We start from the raw sequence: 15,642 nt of genomic DNA on the forward strand, positions 1-15,642 counted from the left end.
GCACAGTCCACAGGCCGCTCGAGCTGTCCAGCAGCACCATGGCCAACTATCCTTCTCGATGCTGCCATACATGACTTGCAAGTGACACACTATATATCAGCAAACCATATAAATTAGTAAACAACAGGCCCAATCAAACACAGAGTACGTAGCCTTACTTGGTTTTCACAAAATCCATAGCTACCATGCACTTTTGTTTTGCTGCCTTGGTCAGAGCCTGGTTCGCCCAGGGGCAAGACTGGCGGCAGCCACGGCCGGCCTCGGCCAGGGGCGAGCGCCCGCCTCACCCAGGGGCTCGCTCGGCCCGGGGCTAAGGCTATTTGCAACGGTGGCCCCAAAACCATCCTGAACCGGTACTGTAGCGTTTTTTTTTCCCAAAAATTATCCGCAACGGCATTCTGGATCCCATCCTCCACTGTCCAGGACGCCGTTCCCTCCCCCAAATTTCGGGAATCAGATCACCTGACGTCGCTGTCGTCGACTTCCCTCGGCAGTCGGCAATATCTGACCGTCCTGCAGCTATCCAAGGGTGAACGCGGCCACGAGACCCCCACGCTTCCATCTACCAGACGCTGTGTCTCGGCCCAACAAAAGCACGGCCAGTTAAAGCCCACGACAGGAGATACAAAAGTACACTGTTTTTCTCCGCCGCCGCCATCTTCCTCGGCGAGTCGTTGCCTCCCGCGGTGATGTCTTCCTCGTCGTGGCTTCCTGGTGGCTTCCCGACGTTGATGTCTCCTGCAAGCTTGTGCCTCCGGCTTCCTCGCCTTCCTGCTGCTTTGGCATCAGGACATCGTCGTCGTCCTAGAGGCATTGGTCGCCTCGTCTGCTGGCCACGCGGCTGCCAGCATTGCGCTCGCCGTCGTGCCATGTCCGGACACTGCTCGGTGGTGTGAGACCAGCATCCCGTTGCCCGCGCACAGCTCCAGATGCTGCCCCCAACGCTCGAGCTCCAGCAGTTGAAGCCTTAGGATATCCTGTACCATTGCACAATCATGGAATGCCGCTTCTGTAGTTTCTTGTGCCTTCTTATAAAAGAGGAAAAAATAATTATGTACAACTGAAATTTTTATCATTTAATACAATTAAATAGAATATATATATTTTTGTGTTGCATACCTCTGAATCCTTTTCTTTATTCTTCCTGCTGCCTTTCTTTGTAAATTTGCGCTTCTTATCAAGCCAAGTTCTTTTGCATTTCGAGGTTTTAGTTTCCACCTCTTTTTTCTTCAGACCTGCTGTAGTAACCATAGATGGGGGAGTGACATTTGTGGCAGTTGTAACTGGATCTATGGTACTTGGACAACCATTGATTTCTTCTTCAACTTGCTTGCTAAGGATGTCAAGTGTACTATTTATTAACAAGGTGCTCCCTGGACGGCTAGCAGGTCTTTGAGCCAAATTGAGAAATTTACGAGTCATTTGCTTGTAGCGAAGAATAGCATCTAATCTTGGATTCTCTATTATGTTTTGTCCTTGGTTGTCTTGTATTGTTACACTACGTGCTTCCCGTGTCCATCACTTCAAAACATATTGTGTAGGGAGTGTTTTGATATTCATTAGATCAAGAACTTTTAGAGCATGGCCACACAATATTACAATTCTAGTAAACTGCCCACAACTACATGTACTGATTTGTTCCAAAGGGTCACCAATAACTTTATACTCCTTCTCAAATGTCAAACTTTCATCAAGACTCCCAATCGCTACAAGATATTCATTGCTGCCTCTAATGTCGTCGTGCATGCTACCATGGACCTTTCATATTCGCCTTGGAAAGCTTCAAATATGACACTAGTGTACAACTTGCTAGCTTGGATTAGCATAGGTGTCCTCATCTTCATACTCATACATGCATGCACTAAAATTTGAGAGAATACTAGGTTCTTCCTTGCTGTCATCATCTACTTTTTTGGAAGATCTTGATTTTTTGTTGCTGCCATCATCTACTTTTTTGGAAGATCTTGATTTCTTCTTGCTGCCCGCAGATACATGCTTGGGAGAAATACTTGATTCTTCATCTTCGGATTCAGCTAAATGTTTGACAGCATTCTGCATAATGTGAAAAGTGCACAAACCATGCCATGTTTCCAAAAATACCTCCTTAACTGTTTTTCCCATTGTAGAATCTTGATCAGTATAGATTGTTTTAGGTTGCTTTCCATTGTGTGCTTTCAAAAAGGTCTGAAATAACCACTTGAAAGACTCAAATGTCTCATCATACATGAGAGCAGCACAAAAAACAACTGTTTGCCTAAAATGATTGAACCCAACGAATACACCAAAAGGTCTGCTCTCTTTGTTTGTTCCAAAAGTAGTGTCGAAACTAACAACATCACCAAAATATGCATAGTCAATAAGCATTTTTGTATCAGCCCAAAATATATTTTCTATTTGTTCATCCCGATCTATCTGCAATGCGTATTGGAATGATGGGTTCTCAGCAATTTTATCTTGAAAATATATAAGCATGCTTCCTGCTTGACCATATGCCATCTCACGTTGCCGCTTGCCTCGCAAATAGTTCTTGTGGTCATGAAGAGTGTAACTAAGATTATGTGAGCCACCAACTTGGATGCTAGCCAACTCATGTGCTGCTTTGGGCTGAATTCCTGCATCATCGGCTGTCTCAATTTCAAAACCTTGTAACTCTGAAATTTTCCTTTGAGACACCATCAAATGCGAGGTTTGTGGCAACTGAAGGGTGTGATTGTGTTCCAAAACCAGATCAGACACTTGGTAGTTTCCTTTCTCCTGGTCCATTACAACACCCATACGAACTTGGCAATCGGTTCTAATTTCGGCTCTTGGACACTTTGTTAGATGATCCCTTTTATATGTATATATATGCCTTTCATTTGCACAAACATATCTGCAAGATCTAACCTTCCCATCTGTCTTTCTTTTATTTGTGTATTTTTTCCTAACCTCGAAGCCTGTTTGACCCCCATAGCTAAGCCAAAACATCCAAGCCTCTTCTATGGTACTGAACTGCATACCAACTTGAGGTAGCAAACTCTGCCTATTACAAAACAAAATTGATTCGGTGGTGAATAAGTAAAATCTATCTCATCTAATGAAGAAAAAGGAACAATCAGGACATCACGCACCTATTTTCTTCCATCTCAAATATTCAGATTTCTTTTTTCATTCAAGCAAGGCTTCGTTCAATCAGTTTGGGCACATCTACTGGGAGAGGTCGAAAGCAACCAAATGAAAACAAAGCGATTGCAATCTGATTATGCAGGAAGAGATGGAAGTGCAGAGTTGCTCACCTTTTCCTCCATCAGTGGCAGCACGATCACCACGACGTTCCTCGCAAACCCTCGCGGCAATCGCGGCCTGTTAATCGCCGTCGCGGCCCTCGCGCCAAAACACAGAGCAACCGCGCCAAAACAGAGCTACGGCGCCAAAAAAAGGGAGCCGGCGCAGCTTAACGGGCCGTGCTTTTGTTGGGCCGAGACCCAGCGTCTGGTAGATGGATGCGTGGGGGTCTCGTGGCCCCGTCCACCCTTGGATAGCTGCAGGACGGTCAGATATTGCCGACTGCCGAGAGAAGTCGACGACAGCGACGTCAGGTGATCTGATTCCAAATTTCGAGGAGGCCTTCTCCTCCGCTACCTCCCCCTCGTCGCCGCCTCCCTCTGGCCGTCACCGTCTCCCCCTCGTCGCCACCTCCCTGTCACCGTCGCCGCCTCTCCCTCCTCGCCACTTCCCCCTCGCTGTCGCCGCCTCCCCCAAGTCCTCCACCCAGTGGATCCGCGCGCTCGCCGGCTCCCCGGTTCTCGACTTCACCGACCGGAACTTCGCCCGCGGACAGCCGCCGGCGCGGGCCGCGGCCACGGAGGGTCGCTACCTCCGGCCCCACGCCGAGCGCAGCGCGCCGCTCGACGCAGCCGCGGTGACCAGGGGCGCCAGGGAGGTGAACGTGGACGCCGTCGCAGGAGGACGCCGCTCACGGGAGCGCCGCCGCTGCGTTCCTAGATCTCCCCGGCGACCTGTTCCATCCACGCCGCCGGCACCACCCGTCGCGCCCGTCCCCGACAGCGACGCAACACCCACCACAGAGGCATCTCTGGAGAGCACCGGATCGACCCAATCGCCTCCAAAGTGATTATGTTTCCTGCTCTACTGCAAATCATTAGATCTAGATTTCTGCTCTACTGCTGTGTGGATGAGCCACCTAGGTTCAGATTAGTTCGCAAATTTTTCACTAGTGAGTAGACCGGATTTTTCAGGTTAGTTCAGATTAGTGCCGGACCGGATTATCAATCAATACTACGCACCACTTGGATTTGTAAGTGAATAGACTAGATGGTGTGGAACTGGCTTTGCTCTTTACATTGCAGAAAGTCAGTGGTAAAGTCTGCAAAATAAAAATGTTTGATGAGATTCTCAAAAATCTATCCATGCATGAAGCGAATGACTACTGACTGCAATTCTGAATTCCTGTTCATGTGGGTTTGATGAGATGTTATTGAAATGCGTATACATCAATAATTTTAAGCAAGAGCCCATACTATGCTGAAACATGTACTTCAATAAATTGATTTGTTCTTTGTGATAGAATGCACATGTATATCAGTAGTTAAAGTATCACTTGAAACCAATGGTTTATGTTTCTGCAATTAGAATAATAAGCTCGCCCAAACAAGTCATGGTGCCATATATTAGCTAACTTTCAGCTCATATTCTTGCAACTATTCAGGTTTCAGTGTCTATTCTTCGCAATCCTTCTATAAGATAGGTAATTCTAGATGTGCTATGCATGTGTATGTTCCTGCTGTTTGAAAGCCTGGCAGCTTGGACTGATATTTTCATCTTCCAAACAAAGTTGGAGAAGAAATGGCAAGGAAAACTTATCAGACACCGTGTTGCTTCTGCCCAGAAGCAGGTGCTGCTGGTGGGAGAGGAGCAGGTGCTCCTGTAGCTATGCAAGTAGTCATGTTTTTTTTTTGCAAGTCCAAAAACAGTAACCATGCTTCATTTATCCTGCCAAAACCATGCTTCATTGATCATCTTGCTCTTTCTTTACTATATATGTTGACTGCAATTTTCTTTGGAACAATGTAGGATGGGTGATTTCTTTATCGATCTCAATGATGCAGCACAGGGTGTTGGTGTTGGAGAAGTTTCTGAATCTTCCATGAGCGGTTCTGCTTCCAAGGTGGGGGCAACAAGGAACAAACAGACCAACTTCTCAGCGTATGAAGACAACATGCTCTGCAAATCGTGGCTGGAAATTAGCTGCGATCCTGTTGTCAACACCGGCCAGAGGAAGGAAGCTTTTTGGATTCGTGTGCTCAACAGATACAATTCCAAATGCGGCAGCTATCTGACGAGGACCCAAAAATCCATTATGAGTCGTTGGGATCACAAGGCTGAAGTAAGCAAGTTCTCCGGATACATGGCTGAGATGATCCGTTCCAATCCTAGTGGCATGTCGGATGCAGATAAGTCAGTGGATGCTGCTGCTGATTTTGCTAGTGTGGAGAAGCACAATTTCACTCTCATGCACTGCTGGCAAATCCTGAAGGATGAGCCCAAATGGATGGAGCTTAAAAGGAAAATGGACACCCCTCAAAATAGTGGTTCCAGGGAAAATGCCCCCCCCCCCCCAGTGTGCAGCGCGACATTTTCGATCTTCGTCCCGAAAAGTCCTCATCAAGTAGCCCATCAAGAAAACGTCCCATGGGGAGGGATACATCAAAAAAGGCTAAGAAGAAAGCTGCTTCATCATCCTTTGAGTACATGTCTAAGATGCATGACCTATCTGTTCAGAAGATTGAGTTGTTCAAGGAAACAGAGGGTGAGCGCAAGACCCAGCTAGATGAAATTGTTACTATAGAGAAAGTAGAGGTAGAGGAAGCTCGTGAGCACCGCAAGATGATGCTGGACATAGAGAGGGAAAGGTTGGCTCTGGATAAGCAACGGCTTCAAAACGAGGCTGAAAAGAAAGAGAAGGAAGAGGACGAGCGCATTTTAGCTATTAACCTTGATCAGTGTCTACCAATGCAACGTATGTACTATCAAGTGCTACAAGAAGATATCATTCAAAAGTTGATGTCTCGACGTCGTGGACCAACTCAGTGAGGAAGTTGGTGGCAAATCATGTCAGTGAGATCTATATATCTGTTGTTGTGTGATCTGAGATCACAGCATCGTCTTCTGTAATGTTATCTGGGATTATGGTTCATAATAATGTTGTCTATGGTTCTGTAGTAATAGCATCTAAGATCACAGCTCTACTGTGGTATTGTAATCTGCAGCTTCTGTAGTAATACATTTCAAACTGCACTATCTGGTGGTTCAGTTTTTTGTTTTCATAATCAGCCGAATGGGTCAGGCTTTTTGTTGGTCCTGAGAATATGGATAAGCCTAGCACTTCAAACTTTGATCTTCGAGTAACATCATATATATGCACTTGGCTCACTGTGTTGTTGTATCAGTAATTTTACTTCACATAATTGACTCAGTTGACAATGCTTCATGTTCCTGAAAGTTTGGCTGTGGTTTACTGACTAGTGCTGGCAGGCGAAACTGCACTCATGTTCTCTCCCTGATTGTGTTTGGAACTTGTTTTCAGGTGAAAGTTATCGTATTCCTCAAACAATTTATACTAGCAGTTTCTCCCAGGAGGCCTGATAGTACTTTCTCAAACTGACAGACAGAACCGCTTCACAAATTATACTAGCAGTTTCTCCCAGGAGGCCTGATAGTATATCATGTTAGCAGAGCAAATGAAATAGGAGGCCTTTGCTCCTCCCAGGAGGCATGTGACCCCCCTGCTCCCTCAGAAAACTGAATCCCCACATGATGAAACAGCAAGCAAACTGCTTATGTGAAGCTGTGCGAACTGAAACAGCAAACATGATGAAACAGCAAACTGCTTTGCTAACATGGCATCTCATTGTTGTTAGTAGTCCATTATTATACCACTGGCAATCAAACCTTTTCTAATGCCTTCCTACATAACAAGCTGAAGTTCCTCCAACAAAAATCATATCTGCTACCATTCAAATAAAAAAATATGTTCTCCAACAGTTTGTCATAAAAAAGCAGCAGCAGAAAATCATCTCAACCATTATTTTACACTAGCAACTGAAAAAATGCTGCATTACCAGTAGCAGAACTTAGGATAGCTGCACTACAGACTCTACTATAACTCAGGCAGGACACAGATACATTCATACAGTAAACACATTACAACTAAAGCAAAAGAAAAAGAAAAAACTAGGTTGAACCATATCGCATCCAATTGTGCTCGATGAGATCCTTCTGAAGTTGGATATGCCGAGCTTGGTCACGCAACTTGTGATATGCTGCTACAAATGCTTCCCGTTCCGCTACATTTCCACCTGAAGGATTGACTTGTCTGCCAATGTTGTCGAAGTTGGTATTGATGGCCTCAGACTTCTCATCCTCGACAATCATGTTATGCATGATAATACAAGCGGTCATAATATCAGAAAGCTGCTCCCTGTCCTATCCATAAGCCGGCCCACAGATTACTGCCCACCTAGCTTGAAGAACACCAAAAGCTCTCTCAATATCCTTGCGCGCACCCTCTTGCACAGCAGCAAAACATTGTGTCTTCCTCTCCATAGGATGGCGAACACTCTTGACAAATGCTGGCCAATCAGGGTATATACCATCTGCAAGGTAGTACCCCATGTCATATGTCCGTCCGTTGACAGTGAAGTGAACAGGAGGTGACTCTCCTCGGATATATGCTGAGAAAATAGGCGACCTCTGTAGAACATTGATATCATTGCAGCTACCTGGAAGGCCAAAGTAGGCATGCCATATCCAAAGGTCATGAGATGCTACAGCCTCCAAGATCATGGATGGGTGCTTCCCGCGTCCAGTGAACATGCCCTTCCAAGCAGTAGGGCAGTTCCGCCATTCCCAGTGCATACTATCTATGCTACCAAGCATACCCGGAAAACCTCATCTCTCACCCTCTTGCAGTAGACGAGCCACATCGACAGGGTTTGAAGAACGCAAGTATTCCTCCCCAAAGGCAGCTATAACAGCACTGCAGAAATGGTTAAGAGCCTCACGAGCAGTTGACGTGCCAATTTGCACATACTCATCAACGGCGTCTAACGGCAAACCATACACCAGTATGCGCATTGCGGCTACCACCTTCTGCAAAGCACTCAATCCTAAAAGCCTAGTACAATCCTCGCATTACTGGAAGTAGCTGTCCACAGACTGAACTGCATTAAGAATGCGGATGAACACATGACGCTTCATACGGAACCTGCAAGATAGAAAATATAAGCAACATGCACATATTGAGAGAAAAGACAATAATTTGACATGCCATGTTCTATACCTTTCACGAAACTTTTTAAGGGTGTAAATAGGATTGGCAGCAAAGTATTGGCATATGATTCTTGCCTCTCTATCAACACGTTCTCTGGGGACAAATCGTCTCACATGTATTGAGCCGTGGTAGGAGCTCTCTGCATCCATGGCTGACACCAGAGTGTGTATGTCATCATCATCATCGAGAAACTCATAATTCGGGTTATCCTCAGCAATCAAGTAACGAACAAGGGTACAATCTTCGTCCTCCATTGTTTGGTATATGCAATCATTGGGTATATGCAATCACTGGGTATGCATCATATATATTCATCATTCTCAGTACAGCTTCTACAATTTAAAATGAAAGGTAAAGGCAAAAAATAGTTGAGGTAGATAGAATGGTGCTACCCTCTCATTTTGAATACATGGTGCTGTGAATTTTGCAAGGTGTCAACTGAATGTTTATTTCTATCTATTTCAAATCTTATATTTCAGAGCTCATATTCGCTATGTAACTTTCAGCTAAAACCAAGCTTAAATTAGTGGTACAGAAATTGATTTATGCTACTGATTGTCTCCATATAGAAAGCATCATTCTCAGTTCAGAAATTGATTTATGCTACTGATTTAGTGCTACTGATTGTCTACAAGAAGAAGTACCATACAATGCAAAAGATTTGGTGTCAGTTATCATTCACACCATATGGCAAGAGATGATGCAACGTATTCCATTCCCTGGAAAATACTGTAGATGATGAATCAAAGATGAGGTGAAGCAATCCAGGGCATTTGCTCCATGGATCAGCTGAAGTAAAGCAAGTTCATTGGAATTGGGTGCGTACCTGGATAGCGCCGACGCAAAAGAGGAACACCAGCAACCACGCGGACCAGCTGGACTTGAAGAAGAAGAGGAACACCAGCGCGGTCTGGGTCTGCAGCTCCACGACCTCGGCCTCGGGATTCTCCTCCCCGCCGAGCTTGGGATCGATGATGGCGCGGCCGCAGCTGTGGGGAGGAGCGAGGGCGCGGCCGCCGATGTGGGGAGGAGCGAGGGTGCGGTCGCCGGCGAGGAAGAGGAGGGGGCGTGGCCACCGGCGTGGGGGAGGAGGGGCCGACCGGCTTCCGGCGCTCGGCGAAGCGGCGGTGGCCCGGCGCGTGCTGCAAGAGCGGAGGTGCGAGGGCCCGGGCGGCGGCGGGGCAGCCGGCGCGTGCTGCAGTGCAGGGGAGCGGAGGACACGGGCGAACGCTGGTGCAGGGCGAGGGCGCGGGCGGCGTCAGCGTCGGCGTTGGCAGCGAGCACGGGTCCCTGGCGGCCGGTCGCCCGGCAGACCGGCCTCCCAGGCCGCCCGGCAGCGGGGCGGCCGCAGCCCGGCAGCGGATTTTTGTTGCCTTGTCTCTAAAAAAAACAGCTACTAGTAGTATAAGCAGAGTCACCTCAGGACATTGCTATCGTGTCGCTCTTTCATGGAACACTCCAAATCCACTCGATAATAACAGGCCGGCTGTCCCCGAGTATTCGTCCGACAGTAAAAAAGAAAAAAGAAAAAAGAAACTGGCCTTGCGGTCTTGGACTACCACATGCAGGCTTGCAGCCAATAATCAACCTAGCTGAGTACAGCGTGTGTTGTGCAATGAGCCAATGACAGCTGTGTTCAGTAGAGAAATCGATGAAGCTCTTGCACCCGAAACAACCGACGACTTCCCTACCCTTGAGCTCTCCAAAAGCACTCGCTCACACTCGCATGATATGGGCTTTTCCAGCGCCCGTCTCGCTCCGCTGCCCTGCAAATCAAACCGGCTGCTAATTCATAAGTGCCGCCCCGCTGCCGGGCTGCTGAAGGACTTGGCCGCCCTGCTTTCTGTAAATTTCCAAATCGAAAATATATTTTTGTAAAAAACGAAAATATAAAATATAAAAATATGAAAACCGCTCAGCCTGTTGCCAGTTGATGGGCATCTCTGGCTTGTCAAGGCCCATTGTTTTTACACTCATATAAGAGTACACTTGACTGATTTTGGCCTATTAACTGGCCCACTACGTTTCATACTCTTTCTATTTCAATGGAAATGAAGTAGTAAGCCCCCGATGAGTTTTTTTTTACTATTTCATCTCTTTTAAATTATAAGTCATTTCAAATTTCTTAGAGAGTCCAACTATTTTTATGTTTGATCAAAATTATAAAAAATATACAAAAATTTACTATGAAAGTATATTTAATGAAGAATCTAATGATCTTATTTGGTATGATAAATGTCAGTACTTTATTATATAAATTTGACCAAACTTAAAATATTTTTACTCTAAAAAAAAGTTGAAATGATTTACAATTTGGAACGGAGGTAGTACAAACTTGTATTACGTGAAATGAATTATGAATACTCACCATTCAAAAGAATATGATGGAACCATCGAAATATAAAAATAATAAGCACATTGATTCCACAAATTCCTCGTCACCGTATATGCACTACACCAATTGTGTTAAACACCTACATCACATGAAAAAAATAAGTACAATATGAACGCCCTAAATCCACAAATGAACTGATGTTAACAAAGCCGCCACATGTGTCTTGCCGTCAATTTGGCATGTCATCTACCACTGCAAAACAACTCATGACTACTGTATTCTTCCTTCTATGTCTAGAAATTAAGAAGATATAGAGTTACTACAAGAAAACTACAGATATCTTCTTAATTTGCAGTGGTTTAATTATTGCCAGTTTGCAGTGGTTTAATTAATTAATTGACCCCAGATATTATCACGGCCATAGTGAGAAACTAGAAACACCGGCGCGGCTTTGCCGCGCCCTCCCTGGAACGGATCAGGCTTTTTGGATTTGTATATTACAATCTAAATTAAAATATTGACAAGGTGAGTGGTTTCTAGAGTCCATGTTTATTATGATCAAAACAAACATAGAAGCCAAATGTTTTAGGAAATATCTTTTCAGCTGTATTCATTCACATCAATACTCTGAAGAAATGCTGCAGCAGGCCTCTCTGAGCATCCGTGTAATTCATTGTGTGGAACTGTGGATTAGTACTAGATGACAAAGAACAATTATAGAAGAAACCAATAAAAACTACAATAACAGGGACAAACAATTTTAGTGAAAATAAATGAGATAGGAGCAGAATCATAATGGCCCTGTTTGGATACTCTAACTTGGTTAGAATTTAGAGTTAGTTTTTAGCTCTAGACTAACTCTAACTTAAGTGGTGTTTGGATGCAAGAGTTAGAGTTAGATTAAAGACACTTTTTCAATAATTTGGCTAGATCTGGTGTGGCTACCTCTTGTGTGGCCTCTTGCTCCTCAAATCGTGTGGCTGCTTTAATTTGCTTGCACCCTCGAAGTCATCCTGGGTGCACGGCACGCGCCGCCGGCCTGCGTGAAGCCGAACTCGGCGGCGTGCTCCATGAGGTCCCGAAATGCTGGCTCCCGGAGGTACCCCGTGGGCACGACGAACCGCTGGGACTCCTCCCCGGCGTACACCGCGAAGTACCCCTTGGGCATGCCGCCCTCCGTCGCGGCCGCGGCCGGCTGCTCCAGCAGCGACTCCCGGAGGACTGCATCCTCGCGCGTCGCGGCCCCGCCGGAATAGAGCGCTCTATTCCCTGGACACGGAGCTTCTGACGGGGGGCGGTCGGTAGGCCGCTCGGACGTGAGGCCGCGCCGGTCGGGGCCTGGGGGGCGCTTGGTCTGGGGAACGCGGCATCAGGGAGCTGCTCGAAGGGGGCCGCGCCGGGGAGTCACTCGAACGGGGCAGCGCTCGGACGCCGCCACTCTAACCCAAATAAGCACCCCTTAGAGGGGATAGTTTTTTGGGGTGGGTTAGATGCATCTAACCCACTCTAACCCACCCTGTTTTGATATTTTTTGGTTAGATGACCCCAATCTAACACAATCTAACTCTAACCCATGGATCCAAACAGGGCCAATGTAGTTTTGATATTATTCCCCCATGGAATTATGACCATTTCTGACAATCTGAAGAGAAGATTAAAAAGAGAGCAACTGGTCTTTGCAAAGTTGCAAGCTGTCAGTCTCAAAAGTCATGATGCGTGGAGCCGAGCCTCTCCTTGGACTTAGGCTCCTTCGTGGCTTCATCTCCTCGGCTAACTTCAGTCGTCGTCACTTTCTTGTTGGCTGGCATAAATAGATCCTAATAAGAAGAGACTTTGTTAGCAGAGACATTTCACCTTTTTTGTTAATCGTTTTCCTTTTACTGGTCCTCTGTTATATGCCAGGAAACAACAATGGACAAAATGCAAAAATCTGTCTTGAACAATTGAATGGTAGTAAATTATTTGATATAGCACATAAGAGTTAACTCGGACTCATTGCTATATTTGCCATCTCTAGCAACCTGCAGTGCAACACAGTCATTTGATTAACATGGTACAAGAAACTGCAACAAAGCAGAAGAATCATCAAAATGAGGTCTCATAGACAAGCAATTAAGCACCTGGGGTGTATCTCCTATGAGTGAATGTATATCTTGTATATACAGATACATCAAGGCCGGCCCAACTTGTGCGGCCAAATGCAATCCTTCATAGCACTCAATCAACTCAATCATGTCTCATGTATAATGGTATATTGATAATGTACAAAAATTTTAAGGGTATTAAAATTGTGTGGTTGCTATTTCAATTGTACTAATTTTATCAGCGCTAATACCATGTTGATTTTATTTAGTTGGAATTTGACCTTGGCATATGCATTGCCCTACATTATTTGTCAACTCTAGAACAATTATCTTGTTCTCGTCAGCATAAGATTTCAAATCGGTATTTCTTATCTGACTGAGCAAGCAATAGAAATGAACCTAGCAAATTAATGGATTTATACTTAATTATTCTGAGCATGTCGGTGGATACTAAAGAGCCCAGAGCATGCCAACGTTGGGGCTAGAGAGGCAGATATAATGAGCTCAAAGAAGATTACTTGCCAGAAATTGAAGAAATGGATGAAAACTAATACTTGACACACAATAATAATTGCTTCATTTGTCAATTTTCACTTGTTTAGCATCAGGAACAAGATCAATAAGTACTTCGGTAAAACATGCTTTGCTCCTGCTCAATCAAATTTATATGCTACATTGACATTTCATCAAACAGTAAATGGGCATGGAAGTAAATGAAGGAGGTCACCAGTAACCACACTTTGGCAGGGCTGATTATATCGGGGGAAAGAAAATTTACCTTTGTGCTAGCAACATATCCTTGTCAAACTAGCTTGCTTGCGGTATAGATGAATGATGTAGTGCGGAGCTTACGGTCTCACAAAAAGGTGCTGGAGAGAGTACAGAACCTGGAGCTGGAGTTGGATGCGTGGAGGTGGTGCCAGCAACAACGCTCGCAGGCTCGCGCTTCCTGGACCCTGCGGCGGAGACGGCGTCGCTACGACATGTGGCTGGGCAGGCGCCGAGGCTATGTGCTCGGTCGCAGGAAAATGGAGTTGACTACCAGTGAGATAGCGGCGGCGGCGGCGTGAGCTTCACCACTAGAGTCCACGGAAGCCCAGCATGGAGGGCAACGAGGGCTGCCGGAGTAGCGTGGACAGCGGCAAGGAGGAATCGACTCCCTCGCCGCACGCCGAGTTCCCGCCGACTGAGGCTATGTGGAATGGACGCTGGGGGAAGCAGTTAAGCAGCATCAGGGCTCGCGAACACAGCGCCCGTCCCCTTTGCCAGGTCGCCGTCCTAATCGATTCGTGCGACCGACGGGCGGCGCGATGGACGGAGTCACGGAGCGTGCTGGAGGCCGGAGCAGGCAGCGGGAGGACGTGGAGCCGGAGGAGGCCAAGCGGCGGACCGACAGTCTGAAACGAAGGATCGCGAAACCATAAATAGGCACCGGAACGACAGCTGGAGACCCTTCGTGATAACCAGTTCCAACCGCTGGATCACAATCGGACGTGTAAGAAATAAGAGCGACGTGGCTGAACGATCGATCGATTTGGCCCGATGGCTGGGTCAAGTTTCGTCTATTAAAGAAGATGGGCCCGAAAGACTCAAGCGACTTGTGGGGGCTCTTGGGCTGCTGCTCCTGCTGCGCGCGCGTGCACACCAAATTTTTCATTTTCTGGGCTGTATTTCTTCTCTAGGCTTGCTATAACAAAGCCATTTTGTTCGGCCCAGTTAAGAGCCCATTGGGTCTTTCGTCTTTCCTTGAAACAAACTGAAACGGTCCGTGGATAAGTTCTTGGCACTACTATAAATACCACTAGTTTTTTTTAGTAAAAATTACTATAAATGCCACCAGTATACCATTTTAAAAGAATTACCGAGATTTCACCATTTTAAAAGAACTACTGAGATTCCCTTTTAAAAAAGGTATATAGGTGCATTTTTAATCTATCGTGGGAGTAATTTATCAAGTCATATTGTGACTATAGCTCACTGTATCGATTATCCAATTGCATTTTTTACAAACCAAACGAAATAGTCAATCCCCCCCCCCCCCTTGCAGCAGGTTCGGACTCAGCGAATAACGGACCGGTAAAAATGTATATCATGTAGTGAATATGCAGTGCTTTGTGAAATTTATGTCTTGATGAGGTATCTAGTTGTGAGAATTATACGCTGCTGCCAGACCATGGTGCTGCTAAACTATAACATTTATCATGGACAATTAGCCTGTGCTGGGCGTATGTCTTCAGACCATGTCGAGCGGTGCTGCATTTTTGCTAAAGTACCCATCACATCGAATCTTCGGATATATGTATGGAATATTAAATGTTAATAAAAAATTAACTCATTACACAATTTAACTGTAAACGATGAGATAAATTTTTTAATCCTAATTAGTCTATAATTGGATATTAATTGTCAAATAACAACGAAAGTGCTAGTACCAAAACTCAAAAAAATTCGCAAACTAAACAAGGCATTAATTAAGTACTCACTCTTTTCTCAAATATATGACACAACAGTTAGGCTAAGATTAGTTCAAAAGTAAACAAGCTTGTCCTCAACATCATGTTGTAGTATTATTTGAGAAAGGGGGTCCATGATCCACATGCTAATTAGTATCTCCCTGCCGCTCATAAGCAGCAAGTCACCATCCCCATCTAGCTAACTTATTATAATTTTTTTTGACGGGTACCTTATTATAGCTTGATACAACAGTACTGTGATGAACTCAGTGTATCTCGTAAGCTTGTCGGTAGAATGCAGGGGGTCAAGACGACGACATCTAGAGACAGGGGCCGTGTTTGGATCAGTCTTGGAGATTCTAGGAACAGTGCACGCACGTTTTTCGATGGAAGAATCTCGCATGCATGGAGTACTAAATGAAGTCTATTTGTGAAACT

At 45.5% G+C, this 15,642-nt stretch overlaps 3 protein-coding genes across 3 annotated transcripts; 1 reads left to right on the forward strand and 2 right to left on the reverse strand.

Moving 5' to 3' along the window:
• The first annotated feature begins 368 nt into the window (after window positions 1–368).
• On the forward strand, window positions 369–6,432 carry LOC120651119 (glutathione S-transferase T3-like). Its single transcript, XM_039928493.1, has 3 exons — window positions 369–450; window positions 3,601–4,110; window positions 5,074–6,432. The coding sequence occupies exon 3, from the start codon at window positions 5,075–5,077 to the stop codon at window positions 5,828–5,830; it is 756 nt and encodes a 251-aa protein (XP_039784427.1). The 5' UTR covers window positions 369–450; window positions 3,601–4,110; window position 5,074; the 3' UTR covers window positions 5,831–6,432.
• A 553-nt stretch (window positions 6,433–6,985) lies between these two features.
• On the reverse strand, window positions 6,986–11,835 carry LOC120647920 (translation initiation factor IF-2-like). The gene is made up of 5 exons (XM_039924726.1): window positions 11,666–11,835; window positions 9,159–9,712; window positions 9,017–9,061; window positions 8,342–8,483; window positions 6,986–8,266 (listed from the first exon to the last, which is right to left on the reverse strand). The coding sequence occupies exons 1-5, from the start codon at window positions 11,833–11,835 to the stop codon at window positions 8,194–8,196; spliced, it is 984 nt and encodes a 327-aa protein (XP_039780660.1). The 3' UTR covers window positions 6,986–8,193.
• Window positions 7,486–8,136, reverse strand: LOC120647919. The gene is made up of 2 exons (XM_039924725.1): window positions 7,962–8,136; window positions 7,486–7,781 (listed from the first exon to the last, which is right to left on the reverse strand). The coding sequence occupies exons 1-2, from the start codon at window positions 8,134–8,136 to the stop codon at window positions 7,486–7,488; spliced, it is 471 nt and encodes a 156-aa protein (XP_039780659.1).
• Window positions 11,836–15,642: the final 3,807 nt, after the last annotated feature.

This window comes from Panicum virgatum, chromosome 9K (genome assembly GCF_016808335.1).
Source record: "Panicum virgatum strain AP13 chromosome 9K, P.virgatum_v5, whole genome shotgun sequence".
Classification (NCBI taxonomy): Eukaryota; Viridiplantae; Streptophyta; class Magnoliopsida; order Poales; family Poaceae; genus Panicum; species Panicum virgatum.